The 24271-nt window shown below is 37.4% G+C and overlaps 1 protein-coding gene across 1 annotated transcript in view; it reads right to left on the reverse strand.

The window, feature by feature from the left end:
- SLX4IP (SLX4 interacting protein) overlaps positions 1-24271 on the reverse strand; it is a 74178-nt gene that overhangs the window by 5322 nt on the left and 44585 nt on the right. The window contains exons 6-7 of the mRNA XM_080341385.1: positions 13099-13176; positions 10362-10450 (exon numbers count right to left, since the gene is read on the reverse strand). Of these exons, the coding sequence (XP_080197511.1) occupies positions 10362-10450; positions 13099-13176 (167 nt within the window). The remainder of the gene's footprint in view (positions 1-10361; positions 10451-13098; positions 13177-24271) is intronic.

Genomic DNA, 24271 nt, shown 5'->3' on the forward strand with positions numbered 1-24271 from the left:
AAGTCGTGTCACTTGTGAGTTGAGTCAGACCGGAGTTAATGGTCCAGAGTTGAAGGGCTCACATGTTCCCTCACCAAGCCATCGTCAACTTTTTATTTTGTTTTCAAATAACTTATCACCTAGTGACAGAAAAGGGTTAAGGCGTTCAAAAAAATTAAAAAATCAAAATGATTTATATGTGAAACACTTCTGAACATGCCCTCTAAGTACAGTAGATTTTCCCCTTGGAACCACACCCTGTAAGTGCTGTATTTTGAGAGCTGAACAATTAACATAAGGCATATGAGTCAGTCTTTGAAAGACTCTGTGGGAACCAGAGAGCCTTTTGCTATTAGGAGTGATGTAAACTCCCTAAGGCTGGAATAAGTCCACAATAGAAGGCAAAGAGAGTCATAAATAACAACAATGGGCACTCCATATACTACCAAGACACTCAGCCATTATTGGTGATACTTCCTTTATTTTCTTTATTAGACTTAATAATTTTAGTTAATTAAAAAAAAATAAAAAACACCGTCTGTTTTGGGAATACTATTTATTTCCTATGGGAACTTCAGGACTTGTTAAAGAACGAAAAAAAAAGCTAATCGGTTCTCATCCTGTCTAGTAATCCCAAATTCCTTTTAGGCAGTGAAATAATTAAAGAAAAATATTCCAGGCATAAAAAGGAGGACAGCAGAAGCAGACATCATATAAACAATGACACCATGACAGAGAAAAACGTCAAAGCACCGCCAGACTTGTGACTTTGCCTCTGAAAGAGCTGCAGGGAGTGGGATTGCTGCTAACAAATTAAAACCACATTTCTTGGCAAATTGTTAAAGACAGATATATTTACATTTGTATAGAGACTGGGTGGGCACAAAAGATTAAAATGCTTCTTTGGCCCTTGAACTGCCAAGTTCTATTAGAAATACGTGCTCTTAAAATCCTAGGGTAAGCTCAGCTCTTTTTGTCACTAAAACTCTGCAGAAATGAAGCTGACAAAGACTTAGTACCCTACCTGCTCGCAACAGTGGCCCCTCAAAACCTCACTTTAAGATCCTTAGTAGTTATTCAAAGAGAAAAAAGAGAAACCAACAAACCTCTTACTAAGACCTGCATAGAAATATGACTGTTAGGCACAAAACACACTTGCTTTAGGGCTTATCAAATTGAAAATTCATTTTTTTACTATCTTGCTCAGCTTGCTATCGCACTCAAAACGCAAAAGGAATCCTCAAAAATATAACAGTGGTGACTGCCATCTGCAGCTCTCTCGAGCATTAAACACCTGGAAAAGAGCTACTCGTGGATGTGCACTTGCGAAGAATCCTTACAACTCATTATCCTGAAGAAGAGTGAAAGGTTTGGCCTTTTCAGCCTGACAATAATACTCATACAAACATTGATTTTTTTCTCCCTTTCAGTCCAGGCTTTGGGATGCTGGGTTGAAAGAAAAATTCCCAAAGTGAACAACCACCACAGCCCCCCGTTCCCACTTCTCATTTGGTTTCATACTTTCTAGTTGTCTCTTCGCAGGGTAAGAGTTGCACATGTTTATGCACCAATAAAGTGACACTAAGGGATAATTAAATTTCATGTCTGGTTAACAAAAAAAAACCACCCCACAATAAAAGGCACACATTGTTTCTGAATTGCATTTATCAATGTGGCTCAATTTGCCCATCAAAAAATACTTAAGAGAAAACATCAACGAGTCCAATAAATCAAATTTAGTATCAGAGTGGCATATGGGAGGGGACTCTGAATATAATAATGTAGATGAAGCAATGAAGTAAAGTATTATCCCAGACACGAAAAAGTGAATAAAATGAAAATTAGTAAAAGGAATCAGACAGAAGCACTTATTTTAGGGGAGCTTTATGCGAGCTTGCAATTGCATTTCTCTTAATGCCACTCTAAGCAGTATCACAAACTCAGCCATCTAAGATAAGCTTTACATCCCAAAAGTGTTCTAAGAGATGACTGGCAGCTGAGAGAGGTCATCCAGGACACTTTCCAACTGGATAAACAGAAACGGGCTCCCAAAAAACGTGAGGATGTTTGCCAGGGAAGGATGAACCAGATCCTGTCATCTAACTGATGGAAAATCAACAGGACGGAGCTTTGGGTCTTGTTTTCTGCCCTGCCCAAGCCCACAAGAAGGAAAACCCTCCTGCAATTTCACAATGGAAAGTTGTCAGTGTTTTTAATGCAGTGATGCATCTGCCATAGAAATTTTACTTATGAATTGTACTGCCACTGTAAAGCATTCATAGAAGTTTTCCAATAAAGGAATATTGTTCTCAACTTGAAATACAGTTCCTTAGTTTGGCTTGTGGAATCTTGCTCTACATTTTCAAATGGACTGTCCTGCTCCATATGTTAGTCACAGTTAAAAAAAATTAATGAGGATCATTCCATGTTACACATAGGACTACTGATTTCCCATTTGCAATGGGTATTTTCAAGGAATGCTGATGGTTTTAAAAATACACTCTTTGGACAAGATTGGAATTTGAGTAAGGACCAGAGAAAACTGCACCTTCCCTGTGGCCGAGTATAGACAGTAAAATCTAATTCCTGGATCAGTAGAGTCTTCATTATCTGCTACCAAAATTCATTTTGATTTGACACCATGGATCTTAAGTTTTTGCTTGTCAAGAGTCCCCATGAACGTTACTATTTAGTCTCAGACTTGGCTGAGTCTGCTACAGGCACCTGTGATACAAATTCCACTTTCTCAAAAACGTGAACCTGGGTTTCTCACGTGATCGATAAGTCCTGGCAACTCCACACACTCCAAAAGTCCCCAAAGCATCATCAGATTAGCTTAAAATAGATGACTTCTATGAGGAAAATGCCTTCACGCCCTTCAAGTCTTTTTGTCTGGATTTTAATGACATTTTACATATAGCAGAAAACCCAGACTATTGTATTGCGTTTGAACACTTGCTAGATAATAGAAAAATTCCTAATAAGCTGTAAATGGCACAAAACAAATAAAATGTGATACTTCATAGAAAAGCTGAAGTTGCAAGGAGGCCTTTATACAAATCGATACACAACTGTAACACACATAAAACCAACATACAGAACACTTTCTAAAGCCACAGAAGGTGCTCCTGAAACGCACGATTTATTTACGTACTGAGAAGCACGTGACACATGCTGTGTGTTTTTGCTTCGAGGCAAAAGCATTAAAATTAATGTAAAGTAATTGAGCTATTAATCATTCTGATTTTATATACTGATGCTACAAGACTCAGATTCTATCTTCAGAGGAAGTGGCCACTGATAAGAAATGAAGGAAAAAACAATAGCTTTTCAACCAAAACACCTTCTCTCAGTGACACTGAAGAAAAATGTAAAGTAGATTAATGCTGATGTATCTTTAGCTAGCTTTTCCCATCAATTTTAAGGTTCCTGCCTCCAGTAGTTATAAAAGAGGACATGCAAGATATACATGTTTTATACTTTATAGACTTTTCTATAAAATCAGAAGATAGCAATTTTATGTGGAACTCAACCCCTTTCCCCTCCTTACAAACCATGTGGGAAGGAATTTGCTACTTGGTTGTCACATGAGTATCCTGTACTACAGCTTTTTAAGTCTGACATGAGGATCCTCTATCTGTCTTCCAAATCTAAATGGATATCAGAGACAACCAGTACAGCTGTCTAAACACCTACCAGTAATACTGAACTTTGTATTTATCTTTCCAGATATAGCATGGGCTATACGACATGACAGAATACTATTTATAGTACATGATGTGTACAACAACATGATTCTTATACTTAGAACTTCAACACTTATAGGAAAAAAAAATCTCAAAAAGAATACATCAACGTAAAACAGACAAACAAAAGCCAAACCAACAAACAAGTAGTTCTCTTCATACCATTGCAATAGTGTTTAACAACTGTAGAAGGTCTTGGAAAGAATAACCAATACTCTTGATATTGCTGGTTATAGAGAAGAAAAATATGTAAACCAGGCAGAACCACACAGCCCAGGAGATAATTACTCTGTTCAACAACTTACTGTTTTAGTTTGGCTGCCACTGCAAACACCACCATCACCACCATCCCCAAGGCCCTCGAGATTCCTGAGCTTACACTGGTGATCCATCCCCATCCCTGGGGATCCAAATAATTTCAAATCACTACAAATCGTTCAAAAATCCTTCTGTGAGCTTTGCCATCATATATTTCATCTTACTGTTCAGTCAAGCTATGAAATTCCTATTAGTCGTAAGAGAGCCGTGCTGAAAGCTGAGGAACGGATTGCTCTTTAAAACAATTATTATGAAAAACTGAAGTAATTTAAATATTTTTAAGCCCTAGAGTCTTCAAAATCTCACAGATGCACAGCAGCTAAATAAAACCTTTAGCTCAATGCAGCTTTAAATATTACCACTGCCAGCTTTCCCCTCGCACTTTTGCTGGAGGTGCCAGACCCCTCCGAGTCCTCAGAGAGAACATTATTCAGCATAAAATCCAGAATCGTAGCTCAGATCCGCCTTAACCAGCAGCATAAGCTGTGACAGCGAGAGAGTGAGAGGGGAGAGGAAAATGAGGGAGGTGAAAGGATGATGACAGATGATAATATCTTAAATAACCACAAGGCTTTGACAAATGAGATCTTGTGAATGCTGCTAAGTAGTTACATTTAAATCAACTGGAGCACTCGTATAACAAGCAACTACCGAAATCAGTAAAAGATTACTCAATTTGTCCCTACTTTTTGAAGATTGCTTCATATGGAAATCATTTTATGTGCTTAATCATTTATAATGCAGTTACAAGACCTTTTGTATTTCTGCTGTCCTTCATCTGGATTTTGTACAATGAGAGGCACATAATCTTTTATTGAAGATATATTCAACTTAAATTGTCTTCATGCTAATAGGTGTCACTTTTTATTTCACTCCATATATAATATTCTCTCTGCTTTTCAGATAAATAACGCTATGGAATGAAGATTTTCAAATCAGTTTCTTATCGCAATATCTTGGCCTTTTTTCCAGAGCTTGGACAGTTAATTCACTCAGTAGTACACATAAACACTCTAATTGCTCTTTTTAGTAAAAATACTGTGCATTTATCAACAGATTATTTTCATTTCTAGTCCTCATGCCCCTCTCTCTGTTTCTCTGAGGTTCCTCTGAAATTCTCCACAGCCTTCTCCAGTCTTGACTAATTGAAATAATTGTGTCAGATTTCATTTCATCATTTGTCCACGTCTCTGCATCATTCACGTAACATAGAGCAGACAGCTATTAGACTTTGGCCACGCAGAAAATAAATCAGTCAGCTTGTAAGCTATAAGAAGAAACCACGACAAGTTCAGGCAAATCTCGCTGAGGCAATTCACAGCGTTACCTCTCTCAGGTATCGTCCCCTCCCCTTTTGCAGGAGGTTCCTACCTGCACTGTGGAGTTGGCAGAAGGGAACACACACACACATGCCCCAGCTGCTCCAATTCAAAGCCCCAGCTTAAAAACCAGGGTGGTTTGGTTTGCATGAACCTACAGGACTGTGATGTGCAGCAAGACAAGCTGTGGGCTCACATCCCTTCTGGCAAACTGCTCCAGGAGTGGGGATCTCCAAGGAGAACAGGCAGACAACTGAGACAAAAGGGAATATTGTAAAACTGCCGAAGCGTTTGTCTTTATGACAGAGTCAAAGACGTTAGGGTCATTACTTTGTGACGTAGTTTCTCAGAGAGAGCAGTCTAATTTAAAGCTATCCTGACACTGAAAGGGAAATCTCACCCTTACCCAACACATGGTCCTGCCAAGTCTCTGTACCAACACCAATGTTTATGCAGCGAGAGTCTAAATGAAGTGATGCAGCTGAAAGCTAACCATGCAAACAACAACAAAAAACCCTCAAAACAACAAAAATCCTTTGTTTTCAGAGGGATCAAGGAATTAACCCAGCTCCCCACACATGCCAGTACAGACAGACACCAAGGGCTGAGAGAAGGGAAAGGAAGGCTGGAGGGACTGTATGTTTCACTATCATCTGCCTTGCATCAGCTTGAGTAGAATATGAAGGATAAGTAGAAAAAAGTGACAGAAGTTTGAAGTGTCAAAAGCAAAAACTCAAAGAGAAACACAATTCTTTACCGCTCCATTAAGCGGTATTCGGATAGAGTCCATTAGCCTGTTGTCTCCCCCTGCTACCTTTTGAAAAAAGTAGTGAACCCTCTTCATGCAGTTACCAAACAACAGCTTAATATTGTTTTCCTCTACCTATGTTTCCTACAATGACTGAAAATAATTTAGCATATTGTTTGAAAACACATGAAAACTCCATTGAATGAAATTTTTAAAAAGGATAATGAAATAAAACCCCATTCATAAGACAAGTATTATAACAAATGTAACATTAATGTGTGTTTCGGACCTTACTCCCACAACAGGGTAACTAAGCGCTGCTACCAGAAGGGGTGGTCCTGCTCTCTTCTTCCAAATCCTGGCTACATGCTCCTGTGACATTTTTTGTGTCACAACTGGCAACTGTGTGGGTACAGGAGGAGATATTTGAATGAACTGACATGCTGGAAAATTAATCCTCCTATAAAAACTAGAGAAACTTCACAAAGAAATTGTGCTTTGCTGGATCAAGTCACTGAACTAATTCATTCTTAACTGAAGAATCACTTGGTCCATTGTAACCATAAGGGAAAGGAATATGTAGCTAGAACTACAGGGGTTATGGACTGACCTGTTCAGTAGTAGTCCACTATTACAACTGGTTAACTGTGATATTTTATATATGTATACACATATACACACACAGTTCCATGCCAAGATTAGCATTTATACACTATGAATCGTGCAATTGTATTCCACAGCGTTTCCCTCTTCCCCTACTCAATCCGATATCACTTGGCAATAAAAGTCTTTCAATTATTTAAGATAACCTAATTCCACACAGTCTTCTACTAATCTATACAAATTGCTCCTACGCAGACAAAAGTTTTCATTCTACTTTCCAACAGACACACTGTTCCAGCAGCACATACTCTAAACATTAAGTCCCCTGTTAATTACAGCTAAATGTACATGTTTTCATGAAAGAACCAGAAACCTCTTCCCAGCAAAATCAAAAGCCAAGCAAATCATGTCACCTACACTCTTACAATACACATTTTAAGAAAGAGAACTGTCTAATGTACCTGAAGTATGTTACAATAACACAGTTTATAAAATCATACATTTATGAAGATGATGCAATAGCTTGGTTTTATTTCTCCGTTAGGGTTTTAATAAGCAGTGGGTATATCTTTAGCATTTTTCTTTTCCTTGTGTACCTACATTGTTTTTTTGTTTGGCTGTTTTTTTAAGAGTAATAATTTCATAAGAATTGTTATTTCAGATTTCCACATTAATATCATCAGCAGCTTAACTTCATGCTTTCCCTACAACGGCTTCCTCCCATAGATTCTAGTATAAAGCTGATGTGATTATCAATGAATACTCCATTGTTAGCACATTTTCAAAGGCTCACAAGCCTCCTATAAGCCTTCCACCCATTTCCATTTCCACTGTTTCTCCAGATAATTTCTTCAGATAACCCGTTTCCAATTTTCCATTTTAGCTCTCTACATAATAATCATCAAGAAAATGTCGTCATTGACAAAGATGACTAATCTCTCCAGAGCTCTTATATATTTCCCTGGGTTTTCTCTTTTGCCATGTTCCCAAAACTGTCGTCTTTTTCAAGATAAAACTATTCAAGATTACAAACATAGTTTGGCAAAATAGGAAACAATGGTTTGATGTTTAAACCCCGCCATGCTATTCTTCCATCTTTTCCTTGAGACTTCCAATTTGTTTATGTATTTTCAATAACTTGCTGTATTGTTTCTTTAATAAAGATTGCCCTTCTTCCAAAATAATTATTACTGCCTGCAGACTGATTTTGACATGTCACCACAGGAACAGCCATTTCTAAATAGATTTTAGAAAACAGAAAATCACACATCAATAGATTTTCTCCTATTTTATTTCAGCTCTACTCCTTAGAAGCGCTCTCCAATTTTTTAAGCTAATTTGACAGGCTGCCTAATCCACCTGTTCCTCAGTCTTACAAGATGCATCCCAGAAAGCTTCAAATTGCTTCTCTCAGCAACTGATGCTAAGGTTTTTGCTTGTGAATAACTCAAGAGCAATCTAATTACGATCTTTCCTAAAACGTAGGACATAAGAATTTAATTTGATATCTGGCTACATCCCTTGAAACTCTTGGTTTAAGCACAGCCTGTTACAGAGATAGAGAGAATAACCTGAAAGGCAGTGAAAAGGCAAAGAATAAAGTGTTGAAGATAGATGGATAAAAAAAGAGATTTGCAATGAGTAAAAGAAATGTGTCTGCGTCAGGCTGACTTAAAACTGGTTCCAAGTAATTGGGAAGGAGGGCATTGAGCCTGGCTTATCTTGACAGAGCTCAGGAATGAAAGCTTGACCCAAACTGTGAAACAGCACACAAGCAGTTACCGAAAAAGCAAAGAGATTGTTAAGTCTTGACTAAGTCGGTCGCAAAGACATTAAGCAACAAAGAAAAGAGACAAATTCTCTATTAATGTATAGTCGACCACTTTTATAAAACGCAGATAAGCCCTCAAAACCAAGGGTGTGAGCTGGTTAAACATTTAAAAGAACTTGCATGCAACATTAGGAAATTATCCAAACCCAAACAACATACAGAAGAAAACAAAACATATGCCTCATTTTTAGCCTATGACAGAATTCACTGGAGTATATCAACGGAAAGGTCTTCTGGGTGGTCTTTTGTAGTCTAGTGTAGAGGTCAAGCAAACTCACCACTAAATTGCAAAGAGAAAAACACACACACAATATGGAGATCTTTGGTTTTTACTTCTGGAGTGCCCAGAGTTTGAAATCGCCTCTCAGTGGCAATCAAACATTCCTCCAGTTTGGCAAAGTACTGAACTGGATTATATGACAAGTTTGGTACTAACATGCTGTAGAAATTCTGGATCAACAAAACAGTCTGGAGTGGACATTTTGAGTGGCAAGAATTCAAAAGATACTCCAATACATTTACTGAGGGGCTGTTCACATCTTGTTAGTTTTCCAAATCAGGAAAGATGGTTTAGGGATAACTTTATCCTATTCTCTCCTACCAACATACTACACTGACCGTTCCAGCCAGTTCTATGCACACGTACTATTGCATCTGTAAGTAAAGCAAACTCCCAAGACTTTATTATTGAATAGGGTATGATCCCACTAAAAGATGTATTTATTTTTAAACATAAAAATGTTTAAAGTCGCTTTTTAAATAACCAGGAGATCCCACAGATCAGATCAAATTTTGAGAAAGTCAAGCTGAAGTCCACATCATTATATTTTTCATTTGTCTTCTCCTTACCAGACAGAATCATGTGAAAGAAACTAAAGAAAACTTCTCATCTTTTATTTTATGGAAAGATTAAAAATACCAAAGAGGGGAATTGGGTATCTCATGAGAGATATTTAAACAAGAAAAATTATAATTATTGCTCAGTCAAAATGCAGAGACAGGATTTTCTACTTAAAGCATATAAGTAGTTTTCAAGACAATAATGAGAAAGTAATAATTTTCAAAATAGCAAAGTACTTCTAAAGCAGTTTGAATGAGTAGGAGAATTTTTTTCTTCCAAGAGTGAAATATACTTCAATACATCTAAGATAAACTACGAAAATATACATAGACCTCGGCGTGTAATTCTGATTCTTACTGTGAGCAGAAATAGCCTGGTCAATGCGAGCACTCCAGAGACAATCAGCAGTTAACTGCAGCATAAAATTCATAAGCCTTTGACCCTGGATAAAGCCTCCAGGATGAAATATTTAAGTAGAATTGTTTATGGTATTTAACTACACACCAGTGCCTTTTTCTCCATAAATGTCTGGGGATTTTTTTTCCCAGCTGGGCCAGTACTGATCCATTTGAGTTGTTTCGCAGAACAAAAAAACATAGGAGAAACCCACAGACATTAAAAACTACCCCAGTATAATTTGGAAAGCAACATTTTGCCAGGACAAAACATATAAAGGAAAAAACCAACATTCTTAAATCAGGCTGCTAAAATCATACTTAGCTTTCTAAATGGTCTTTTTTCTCTGAGCCTTATATGGCTCAGAAAATGCCAAGTTTCTAACAATTACCATTTTTGTCTGTTTCAGAATCACTTCAGAATCTCCTTTTGAGTACTTTGGCCCGATTGTTAAGGCGACTTTCTGTTTCCAAGATGACAATCGCAAATGTGTGAATAACTGCATCTAAATATAAACATTCATCTTACCACTGTAAAATCAACCAGAAAATTTCTATGAGTAGAACAGTTTTCTACATACCAATACATCATTTTCACATGTCCAAGCGCCTGGGTTGGATTCAAGTCTACTGACGCAAACTATAAATTTCTCTGGAAACACACGTAGGTCTACAAAAAAAAAATTGAAAAGAAGGTTACAAAATTTATATGCGTGTTCAAAACTATAGATGATGACATATAGATGTTATTTTGGTAAAGACTATTTATTTTTTAAATCGCACACTAACCCACTTCATACGGTCTACTAGTTTCTTACCTATCTTCAATATCCCACCTCTCCTTTTGTTTTGCTTTCTTAAACCATTCAAAATAATCAATATGTCAGTGTAAATTTAGTTCCCAAGAGGACAGTCATGGCTGCAAATTAGTCCACCTGCACCCCTGCACAAATAGACCAGACAGAACCAACAGACAAACCACTTAATGATGATTTCTTTTGTGCTATTCTGGTGATGAGCCTTTTCATCAGAAAAGCTGTAAATTATGTTTGTAAAACAGCACATCATATTCAGTCAGGACTTGGAATAAAAACTCAGCATAAGGTTACAGGTTTTAAACTCTGACTACAGCAGGTTTTGAAGTCATTAAACAAATCAGTTAACTACTACTGGATTATGTATTTTACTCAAGATCACATGCTTTGTTATGAACACAACAAAGTTTCTATTTACAAAGCATTAAAAATTGAAGGTTCTCAGATTAGACTAGACTAGGCAAAGCTTTATTCTGTACCTCGCAATGCCATGAAATGAGCTTAACTAGATATTTTGTTATTGTACATATCAGATTATTTCCAGATTACTATCTTCATATTTTCAGCTCAGATTTTGGGGTTTTTTTGGTCATTGGTTTTTGTTCTGGTTTAGGTTTATTAAAAGCGTTTCTAATTTTTAAAGTATGTTATACTTCAAAAACAAGCCATAATACTCTATTTTCAGAGACAAGGAGACCAGCCATGCAGAAAAAAACATGAGGTTGACCTTGTAGATATATATACATTTTTTAAAAATTATTCTTTTTTAAGAATATCTCCTTACAACAAATTGAGTATAGGGATGATGGGCACAATTTGCCAGTGACAATGAGGTCACCCATATGGGTGACTGTCTCTCTACCAGGTACTGCTCCTTCACCACCAGCAGATCTCTGGTAGGATGTGACAAATCCCTCTGAGCTGTGATTTTTCTGGTGTCATTACAATGAAAGATGGGCACAGGTTACCTTGCATTTGCCATTGGTTGACAAAGCATACATAGAGACCTCAGATGCATCTGTATTTGCACAACAGCTTGTTAAGCTACTAGAACTTGATAATGAATATGAGTCTTTCTTAATGTTTGCAGAAATATCAAGTCTGTTAGAAAAACTGTGTCCAAGGAAGTATTCGCACTATGTCTTATGTCCAGACTATTATTGCACTGCTTGTATCCTCAGGACCTGTAAAGCCACCCTCCAAGGTCTAGTACAACAGCTTTCCAACTGCGAGCAGTCTACGGACACCTTCCAAATGGGCTACAAAAGAAAAGCTGGACAACTGTTGCAAGAACTGAATTTGTTGTGTGGGGTTCTAATAACAGCCTCTTAGGTAAGTTCACTTTAGATATCGAGCATCGCTAATTAAAGTATGAAAAATTCTTCTTCTATTAGGCTCAATATCCGCTTTTTTGTGTGACGTACTAGGTGTATCTTACAGAAAGGAAACATTGGTGCCAAATTATTTATTCTTTTAGGATATGTGTTGATTTTGCTATTTATTGGGAGCAAAACCCAGCAAAAAGAAGTTCCTTTCTTGTCAGGAATTTAATGGGGAAGCAAAGTTTTGACTGCAGCATCAGAGCCTCTCTTTTTGGCAGCACTAGTAGGGCAAGTTCATTCTAGTTAGACATTTTTATTGCTACATTTTGTAACAATCTCTCTTGCTGGCTAAACCAAACCAAAGTATCTTCCGGTATTCATTGATGCTTTAAAAACTTATAATTTAATACACAAAAAACGATGTTGAAATCCCAATGCAGACATTACATTCTGCTATTCTATTCTAACTATTCTTCCAGGAGACTGAGAGAACATGTTTGATGAAATATGCAAAATTAGCACTCCAATCTCTTCAACAAATACGAACAACTAGTTGGAATTTCAAGAGATATTTAAATATTTAAGAATATAATGAATTCCCATAAAAATAAAAAATTCTTGAATAGTTGAATGGATATTTTAAAACATTTTTCAGGGTACCTAATTGATTTATTTTCCTTTTTTTTTTTGAATACCAAAAGCTCAACACAAAGGGCAGTGATCATCTTTATTGCTGTTGGCAGGACAGGATTGATATCACTTCCTTACAGAGCTCCTTGGCTTGAGAAAACATGAAAAAAAGATCTGGTCCAATGACATCACCTATGTAAAGGTTTTATAGCGCTGAGGAGAATGAAAGCCCTTTCCTGCATACACTTGTACTGTACAGTTGATGTCATAAGACACTCGAGCAATAATGAAGTGATTCATACCGCAACCTTGAGTTGATTCACCCTGCAGAGACTCAGTAAAATGCTGAGTCTCATCATACTTACAGAATTTGGTGTAGCTTAGCTGATTACCCCATGCAAAGGCATAGACCGATCTAAAATTCAGTTTAAAAAAATCCATCATATGGATTAAGTAGAGCAAAATCTGACAAAGTATTAGTTTATGTTCCTTTTTGTTTTCTTCCAGAAATGCAAAATTGTAAGTAACAGTATAATAAACTGATTTCTTACCACGATAATGCTTCCCTACAGCACAACGGAGATTAATCCATCTCTTCATAAAGTAGGCAGTAATGTGAAAACCGTTGGCTGCAACATAAAACAAAGGGATAATAATAAGTGTAAGGGTATCTTGGGCATTCCAGTCTCCAGGTGTTGCACATCTGTGAAGACAGGATCAAGAGAAAGCAGCAGCTCAAGAATACGTAAGAAAATATAACTTTAAAGGAATATTTTGGAAAATATACTAATTTTTTGAGATTTCAGTATGAGCAGTATCTGAAAGGGGAATATTCTAAACAAATCACTAGACACCAAGTTCTAGTACCAACCACAGATATAAATTAAAATCAATTAATTGATCAGAGACATCATCTGCTTAACAGCCTAGTGTCACGGTCAGTAGTTCAATAGGCTACAGTCTATTCACTAAAATGTTTTCATGCATATTCTACAAGAAAACTACAAATGGCTGTTTACTTAACTGCCTTCTAAAAAGCAGTGACATACTCAAAGCTGATAGAAAAAAAAATGGCTATTAAAAAAAAAAGATAAAACAAAACAACAACCAAATAAACATGGAAGGTATTATCTAAAATTCAACTGAATTAAGTGAGAAATGCAAATGTTTAAACTTCTCAACCTGTAACACACACAGAGACTCCTTCAGGTTCTATTCTTGAGAAGGACAGAAATCCTTGTGCACCAGGAGCATAAGAAAAGTACAGAAAAGATCATATGACGGAAAAGAGCCATGGCTAAGGAAATCAGCTTTTTCTTTTGTTCTACTCCAATTCCCAAATGACCTGAGTACATCAGTAAGGACTTGATTCATAAAGGTATTTAGCAAGCCAGCTCCCACTGAATGGAGAGCAGTTCACATCAGTGACTCCTCCTCCATAGTTTCCCTGTGCACCTCACCAAAACGAACATGCAAAAGAGGGTATTTCCCCTCACTCTGATGGGTTTTGCAAGACTTCAATTACTGCTGCTTCCAAGACAAGTCAGATACTTTAGGTGCAACTACCACAGAAAAGTTAGAAAATTAAGTGCTACTGCTGTTCTTCTAATCTAACCATTTAGAAAGAAGTAAGGAAAGCTTTAATTAAGAAAGAAGTAAGGAAAAGTTTGTTCCAGTCTCAATCTCTACTGAGCAAGTGCCAAGGCATGACTTATTTCTAAGAATAAGCCCCCAAATGCACATTCTCTCCTGTAGAGTCCACAACTCTCCTATTTGCACACGATCTCCTGGAGTTCACCAGCAAGTGCTGTTCAGCATCACCTCTCATTAAGAACTATAGTTATTGATCGCAATCAATCCCTTTGAAATTTATCAGCCATCTTTCTTGCTTCCCCTCGGGAAGATACCTAAAATTTGACTTCCCTTTAGAGATCGAGTCAAGATGCGACAAGTTGAACCTTCCCTTAAAAATGATGAGCGCTAGGGAAAAATCTGGATGTAATCCACCAGCTTTATTAAGTGCATATTTACGAGCACAATTAAAGAAAATTACTTTTAGCTATTTCCAGTTTGGCATCCACAATTCCTCAGCACTGTTAGTAGTGTTAGCCAAATCAAGGAATTTATAGATAAATAAATTATTAGTGTGATAATTAGTGTGACCTCTGTAACACTGAAAAAGTAACATTGATAAAAGTACAACTTTACAAACAAATCTTCAAATAGACAGTAAATATTTAGAGTCTTTCCACCTCCATTTGTCTGGGCTGTTCCAAATGTCTTTTTCTTGAGAACTTAAAATACAAAAGTGTGAATCTTTTGCTTTTCACAGAGTAAAGGACAATATTTCATTCCTGAAATTCTTCTATGCATTAGTGACATGTACATCTGGTTATCCTTGTGGCTATCCTGGTATTCTCTGAGATGTTAAGCGCTTAATCATATTTGATTGACTAATGGCCTGAACAAAGTCTCAAATTGCTCTTCAAGGCTCTGGATTCATCTAGCAACTGTTCTCTGGAAGGGAATACCTACCTCACATCTAACAAAATAGATAATGCAGTAAGAGATCAAGACAACTTGACACTATCCCTGCAGTGTCAGCTCAAGTCTGAAAGTATCATAGAACCTTCATAAGGAGTTGCATTTGAACTAAAAAGCTCAGCCCAGAGGGACTAACACTAGAAAATAATTTTAATTTCCATGACTATTTACTACTTGACTTTGCGGAAAAAGCCTGAACTGATGATTTACTGTTACTTATTGCTAACTGTGAGAAAATCTTAAGATATGTTACATTCATGATACCTGTATTTTCAAAGTATCACAGGGTTTTGAAACCCTCTTGTATGTAACATCTGACCTAATCCATAGTCAGCTGGAGTTCGCAAAACTTTCCTAGTTTTAAAGTTTCCAGAGTTACAGGAGAACTATAAAAACTGCGATATCCTCTTTCTGCTTCCTTCAAGAAAAATATAATACCCAATTAACCATTCTGCTTTATGAAATAAGACAATAAAATAAGCCCCACAAGAAAACGTTCTTATCTGACAACTTCATGCCCCTTGCAGTTTTTAATCTTTCTAGGCAGTTACTCAGTATGAGTCTAAGTCTGTTCTCAATTCCAGACTTGTCCACCATCACTACTGCTCACATATTAGCATATGCTAATGTTGGCTTTGGGCAAACTGTGGATTATGCTCCAGGGAACATGGTCAGTGTACACTCAGCAAGGAGCAAAAGCTGCTGTTGATGATGTCTGGAAGGACAGACCAAGTGATAAAGCACATCATAGAAATTTTAACCTTCAGCTGCACACACCATTCTGCAGCCAGTAATACAGAGAGAAATGTCACTGATCTTAGGCTCAGCAAACCCACTTGGCTCAATCTTCCATTTCCTCTTCATCATGCAAGGTCGACAAAGCTCCGTTTGTAGATTACCAACACAGAAGGAGAAATAAAATTGTTGGTGATGATTTTGAGTTGTGTTTTTCTTATTTCAATACTGTGCACCAAATCATCAGATCCAAGTTCCAAAAACAAAAAAGAAGAAGAAAAACAAACAAAAACCTGAAATTCAAAATGTGATAGAATAAAAGTGGTTCTAGAAAAAACACAGTTTGGTTTCAGCTGAACTCACGCCAGTGTGTGTTGCCTTTTAAGGGAATGGTAATTTGCCCTGCTTGTTATATTTCATAGTCTCACGCCACCGAGAAGCTTCAGCCACTGACTCTTTACTGTGAAACCACCCAGCACCGCTCATTTTTGGAAGCAGTCGGAGCCAAGGGGACTGGTGATTCCACACGGCTGCCAAGCAGAGGCTGTGGCACCGCGTGGAGCAGCGGGAAGCTGTCTCTCCCACGGCTGTTCCGCACCGTTCCGCCAGAGCCTGGGAAAACGCCTCCGAGCTGCCGGGTTATCGGGAGCAGCCTGGCAGGTGTTCACTGCCCCGCGCGATCCAGCACCTGCTCTGCAAATAAATTCAGTTGAGTCTCCTTCAAAGCCATAGTGCAAGTCTAAGAAGGCCAAGTGCCCCCCAGCACTTCCATATGTCACACGTACCTGTTTCTCATCGCACAGTATTTTTAAACCATCTTAAAAAAAACCCAAAACAACAAAACACCTATTTTTCTTCCCAGCCCAGATGTTTCTTTCACCTTCCTGACAGGTTGTTCTGGATTAGGACTGTCTCTGTGTTTGGAAAGTAACAACAAAGTAAATCATTGCAACATGCAGATATTACAAAAATAAGAGGATTAATATCTTATGCTACAATGGGAAAGTAAATGCATAAGTGCATTACACTTTCTGAAATACTATATTGTACATTTAAAAATCTCCACTAATTATTCCACATAGATTAAGCTATACTAGTAATAATGTTTACAGTATATGGAGCTTTTCATCTTCAAAGTACTCTACAGACATATTATTACACTGCTTTTTAGCCATCATGTCTTCACTTAAAATTATTCATCACCAAACCCAAATTCCTGATTGTTTGTAAACAAAACAAAACAAGAAAAGGAACCTTTTATTCTAAACCTACTGTTAACTGTGCAGCTTTCCTTCTCCCAAACAAATGTACCTGTTCATAGCATTTCCTCCACAGGTCACTATTTCTAATTTAGAAGAGATTCAAAATCAAATGTTGGCATGTAAATTTAAGAGGCAAAGTCTAGGATAGACCAGGGACAACAGATGCAAGCTGACCAGTAGAAAAAAAACCAGGTTATTGATTTTTTTCTCCTTCCTCCTTCACAATTTTATTAGTATTAGTGCTATTCTTCTACCTGCTAAATCTTCTGAACACAGGCCAGTTGCCTTCACAAATAGGTGAGAGATCTGTCCCATCAAGGATGTGGGGATAAGATTTTGTTCCTGTCAGGGAACAGAGTTCCTGATTGGAAAAAAGACATTAACCTTTGAAAGAATCTGGTCAAGACAGGATGAAATATGCCCAGCAGAATCCTCTCTGCTCTCAGAACTCTGATAGCTGGACATGGCACATCGTCTAAAACCTTCAGAATACGAGAAATAACAGTGAAATTGGACTGAGCCATTGTATATAATACAAAAGCAAGGTTGTAGGGCTCTCCTCTAGCAGAAGTGCAGAATTCACTCCAAAATCAGAACTATAGTGTCCAACTGGATCCAGGATAAGGCATTTCTTAGCCTGCTTGTCATGGATGTTCTGGAAGGAAAAAACGAGATGAAAAGCATGTATGAGACCATCTGGCTGGAAGATGAGAAATGCACCTGATACAGGTCCTGTGAACACAGAACCTCTGAAGGAAAAAGAACGTCAGCCCCTCACTAACACTCGGGATGGGGAGGGACAGGTGGATCCAGTCCTGGAAATCAGCTCTTAAGATACAGTCTCTCAACAGCCATCCATAATGTATAAGCAATCATAGCTAGCAGCACCCAGTTAATAAAGAAGGCATTCAAGCAGATAAACATAAAGCAATTTATTTGGTGGTCAGTGTACAATTACCACAGACAACAGTTTACTAATAGGAAACAAGATTTGATTTCACCCTTTTGTAGATCTCATACTCAATGACCATATTATTAATTGCATGTGATGGGCTTTAACACATGAACTGCAAGCTATTAATGAATCCTCACTGTTTGGAACATATAACTGGATTCCAGAGGAAATCACGTGCCTGGACTTCTTAAACCACTGGAACGAGCCTGAGAACTGAGAGAATGGCTGAGAAAGGCACCAGTTGCCACCAGCCAAAAGCCAGAGAGAGCTGGAAAACAAACTCAGTGGTAAATTCTGTCTGACAAGTCAGCAGCAGAGGAGAGTCTAAAGTCTCTTCGAAGCAGCTTTTTACATTTCCATTTGCACATCAAGCTGAGCATCTCTCCCAAGCTGGCCAGACACAGCTGTATCCAAACAGAGCAACATCATTTATACCGCTGAATTCCTCAGTTTCTGCCGAAAACGGAACGCAGACACTGCGATGGTGACAAGTTTGGCTTCCAGGGCACAGTCACCATTAAAGCACATGCCTCTTTCAAAAAAAAGAAATAATGTCCTTTCGGCCTCTGTATTTTTTTCCTTGAGAATGCCCATGAGCTTCACAAAATTTTTTGATGCCATGAAAGACTTGAAAGGGAGGATTTTGTATTTTAAATGTCAGGAATTTCTACAAAGCAAAGTCTCTTCTAGCACAAAAATCCAACCAAAATGTGGAAATGAACCTTTCAGAACTTCACAGACATGATGGGTTCCTCTTATTGTTCATTAGAACAACATGACCGTGGGTGCCAATACTATAATGTTGAAAGACTTTCAAATAAAGTCAATCAGACCCTTCACAGATCTCCAGGCTCTATTTTTTTTTCCCTGGTAATAGGAAATAGCTTCTGCAAAACTTCTTCCCTGAGAGGAAAAGAGTCTAACCCTATAGCTCCCATAGCTGACAAGACTTTCATCTTCTACCAGTAACCATGTCTCTAGGCAAGCGTCACTAAAAACATCAGGAATATATTGCACCACATGGCTACAAAACCTAAGGATTTGGTGAAAAAAGCCTGACAGTCTGCAGCTGAAGACATGATGGGAGACAATGAGAAGGAAAGAAAAGCTACTAGCAGGTACCTTCAGCAGAACTTTAAAATGATGGTATGAAAGCGAAAAGGTCCTTTCTTCAAAGCTGATCCTGATATACTGCAGCAACGTTTTTGTATCTCTTTGTTTGAGGAATCCTGTTAGAATAGCCCAGTGGGGCTAAGAGGTAGATGATGGTGGTCATGACTCCTCTTCTACCCTGTCATCTAAAGGACACTTCAAAAGAAAGTGAGTTCTCATAGACACGTGTGGACTTGAACCAGCACGTGTTTCATACTGCTGTCTGAATAAAGTAAGTTGTGCCAGAGGTTTGCGGGTTTTTGTCTTTTTACACAACACACTCTTGTTGGCTTTATAATAACTCAGAACAAAAGGAAATTCTGGAGCTTAGCAAATAGGTAGAAAGTCATCACAATGCAGCCTAGTGTATTTTCTCTTTTCAAATGCTGGCCAATAGAAGGTAATTAAGTCAGCTGCCTGAAAGGCTCTATTTCCAAATAAGTCTCAATCTGTTTCTGCTCTCACAAACTCTGATGCAAATGGGAAACCATCAAAAAGACCAAGAACAACCCATAAATGTGATCATCTGACCAGTGCTGCTCAGGTCTGGCAGTGAAGCAGGTGCTGGTTGTGGTGCAAAGAGTCGGAGACTCAATGCAAACCGGTGTGTAACAAACCGCTCATTTTAGCTTACTCAATAACGCACCTGAATTACTCAGCTCAGTATCTGGTACTTTCTGGCATCAATGTAACAGATGCTAAGTGGAGGAAAAAAAAAAAAGGCACACAGAACATCCTGTTTCTCCATATTAAATAATAAATTTAAGGTCTTTAATACAAATATATGAAAGACCTAACACCATGAGCCTGTCTGGTGCCATGGGAAGACAACAGAAAAGGACAGACAGGCATTGTCCATATCCTCTAACTCACATGCATGCCCACAAAATATAAGACTAAGTATCTTGATTAAAACAATAAGAGAAAGATACTCTATAAACAAATACAAGACTGTCACCTTTGATCCTCTCTAAAGCAAACTTTGTCATTTAAAGAACTTTGTTCCCCACGGATCTGTATTGTGAATATTTCAAAGGCAGAATATTTCTCTCTGAATAAATGTAATTTGCTCTGCATTAGAGTATCTCTTACCTGTTTTAAGCTGATGGAATACACCAAGCCCTGCTACTATACCCACAAAATGCATATTTAAGATTGCGCTGGACATTTTTCCTACTTTTCAATCAAAAGCCTGTATTATTTGCTGCACTACTACATTTTTATTTACTTCTATATGTTTTTAATAAATTAAGGCGCAGGTGGCTTTGCTGGTGTAGGTTTGGTTGTGGTCATCTGTGCCTTTGAGCCAATGGAAATACTCAGTGTGTAATAAACACATCTAGAACCTTCAGTAGTGAATCAAATGCACGTAACTCACTGAATCACTTACACAAAGAAAGTGCACACAACTTCTCTCAGGAATTGGTTTTCCATCTCTATCTGGATAGATTTCTGTAAAGCCTTATGAAAGTTTTCCAAATATAAATAAACCCACAAAAATGTTTGCAATTTAAAAAGCTCTATTTTCTCCCTACCTTTGTCATATGATAATGAAACTTAAGAACAAAAGAACACAAAGGAATTTTGTGTAATATGGTAACATGGAATGTTTAAAAGAAATTCCTATTCACATTTAACCACGAAATTACACCCACCATTACTTCCAGTTATAATGAAAATAGAATGGACATCAATGTTCAACACATATCTATAATGATTTTTTTCCTTAAACTGTAATGACAATTTTTTTTCATGGGCTGCTGGTGATAGTTTGGGGACTTTCGTATTGAGACTTTTAGGGAACGCAAGGGTTAAAGGTGTGGAAAACAGATTTTCTCACAGTTTAAAGAGAGCAAAACAACACATTTAGGAAGCCAGACAGCTAAAAGGTCAAAACATTACATTTCCAGGTCAAACTTCTGGTTGCAATTAAGTAAATTCCTCTAAACATTTTGAGGGAAATAATATTTCTTTTAGGTTTTATTTCAAATCCCTATTCTTTCTTGCTTACACTGTAGGCAAAAAAATATTGTTCTCTTTAGAAACATTTATTAAAGATGACTTGCTTTTCTTTTTTTTTTTTTTAAGGAACCTGACATTGCATCTCTAAGTAAAGATCAAATCCTTATTTTTTTAATCTCATTTAATATGCCATTGAACTAATTAACAAAAAAAAAAAAAGGCAAAAGCAGCTATAAAACGTAGTTAATTTAAAAAAAAAATACATACAGCCTTAGAAATAATCCTTCCCTTTCATTATCTGTATTTTCATAGTAGGGTTTGGTTTGGGTTTTTTACTAAATCAAGGTATTTTTCCCCCTCTCATGCAGTTATACAAAAACCACTCTAACCTATGATGCTGACAATGGTCCTCATGCAAACATTTACATGCTTGCTAAAAAATACTATCTATGTTAACAAGTGATGTATGCAATCCTACACACGCAAGCTGAAAAAAATAAAACATAAAGGTATATTCATACTACGCTAAAAATTGAGCTGAGCACAAAAAGATATGACCAGATTGAGACATTATTTGCAAATGCTTTGCCTCTGTAGAATGCATGTATATTGAACTGCCCTCACCAGAAGAGGATGAATCTGGTACTTTATCTGTAGCTCATTGCAGGCAGCGCAGACTTGGAGCTGCCCCACACGCATATTTGTGAAGGTCAGACAGCTGAGGGAGGTCGGGTCTGTCATAATGACCAAATAATTTTGTCTCTGGTATTTTAGACATTCCAACACAAGGAATCTGAGCATTAAATGCAGACCACAGAACCTATAAAATGCTTCTAGCGGAAATCCTATTTGCCGTGTTCACAAAGGATGGGAGGAGATAAAGTCTTCAGAAAAATTCAACTTGAAATAGCAAGCACTTAAAAAGAACAGATCCAAGCAAGCTGTACACTGATATCCCATCCCTGCATTCCTGTTCCAGGTGACCACAGAAGCTTTAAAAGACCACGCAGAGCACATAAGGAAAAGTACCTCCAAGAGGAACAGACGTTGTCAAAAAGAACCAGGCAGTCAAATAAGAAATGGTAAGTGTTTAGGGACAGATTTTTAAAATCACTCCACATGGATTCCAAATCTGCTGAATTCCCCTTTGGGATAACCACAGAATCACACAATGTTGGGGATTGGAAGGGACCTCAAAAGATCATGTAGTCCAATCCCCCTACCAGAGCAGGAACACTTAGACGAGGCTACAGGAACACTTAGATGAGGCTAAGGGCTCTTTCAAAAGTAGCTGGACATTGCCTGGCCTAGAGGAGAATCACTCTCATATTCTCAAATGAATATCAAATCAGAAATTAAAGGTGGGGTTCATCTTGCCTAACTCGCAACATCTGTATCAAACTAGAATCCTAAACTTCATTTTTAACTGGTAGAGATTAATTACCTATTCACTTTTAGACAGCTTTTATAAACTGAAAAAGGAGACATAATTCCACTTGGTAAATACACGATTAATGGATACTGACTTTTTGCCTAACTACATAACGCAAACTCCAAGGATAACCTTTAATTTGCATAAATACGTGTTTTTTGCATAAACCCAAGTACTAACAGCAAAATTACTATGCAGATCTACTTGGATGCTTTAGAAAGACCTTTATGCTTGTGTAGGTATACTAGATAGTAGCTGTCAACACTTTTGCATACAAACACACTTATTTTGCATACACACATACCTAATAGTAATTTTCATATTTTTTTTATTTTCACAAAATAAGAGACAAAAAGATGGAAATGAGATGGAAGAGAAAGAACCAGAATGAATTAAGGCAGGTATTAATTAAAGGTTAGAGGTCAAGGCTGTTTGCAAAACCAACACCAAATTCTTTCTTTTCACAAGAATACATCAAATCAAACAACTCTCCTGTTGTTTTAAATAAATTATGTTTCTTTTCAATACAATACTAACTATATATAATACTTTATTAAGGGCACTCTTTAATTTCCTATCCAAGACCATAAATAACTTCACATGGGAGCTGCAGGTGGGGAAGAAGTAAAAACTACAGAGAGTGCGTTCAACCCACTTGTGCTGCAACTGCAAACATCCCATGTAAGACATGGCTTAAGTGCTAAAGCCTGCAAATCTCAGTGTAGTAACAGGAAGACAAAGGTAGATTCTTCAGTCTAGAAAGTACAGAACTTTCTCTGACAATCTTTTAAATGCACCAACTCGATTGGATATATTATGCTAATGAGTTTTCTGTTTATAGTGCAGGCTTTTTGCAGAAAAGTACTGTGATAAGAAAGATCACACTGGATAAGATCAAAGGTCCATAGAGCTAAATGCATTGCTTGTAAAAGTCGCTATAAAGGCTACAAGGGCATACTAAATACAAGAGCACAGTGTGTAATGGTTATTTCCCCTACTCGGCTCAGCCCTTCATTGAGCCAAAGAAGAATTCTGTCCCCTCCTGGATCACCCTCCCATGTTCTTGCGGAATCAATGCCAGTTTTTTAGCCTTTGGTAAAGAGTTCCACAGGGCTGCTAACTACCATGGCACTTCCAACACCTTCAATCAATGCTCTCTTGTTCTTAACTTGGCAGAGAAGAAATGATTTTGTAGATCTCTGTTGCATTCTCCCTAATTTGTGTGTTTTGCAGGCTGAAAAGTCCTACCGTGCTTAACTGTTCCTTGCATTTTGTACGTTCTCTGTATTTCATTTCCTCATCTTGGATCATCTTTGTTGCCCTTCTTGGAGTTTTACCCAATTCTATTGAATTATAAACTAAAGAGAAAATGCCCAAACAGTGTATAAGTCTGGAGGTTTTTTTATCTTGTCAAATGTCCTCTAGCCCAAGAAAAGAACAAAAAAGAATTTTCAGACATATAACCTCGATCTTCAAGAAGAAAAATGTTTTGGTAGGGAAAAAAAAAAAGCCATTATTCCCCATTAGCTGACTATAAAAAAATGGGGGGGAAAAAGGAATCTAAAGCAAATATTGGAAATATTGAGTACACGATATCAATCAAAATATTTTTTGTAAGTTATTGCATAAGTTCCTGCATACTTCAGGGATCTATGGGGCTCTGTTGTCACTTACACATATTA

Source organism: Nesoenas mayeri (genome assembly GCF_963082525.1).
Source record: "Nesoenas mayeri genome assembly, chromosome: 3".
Classification (NCBI taxonomy): domain Eukaryota; kingdom Metazoa; phylum Chordata; class Aves; order Columbiformes; family Columbidae; genus Nesoenas; species Nesoenas mayeri.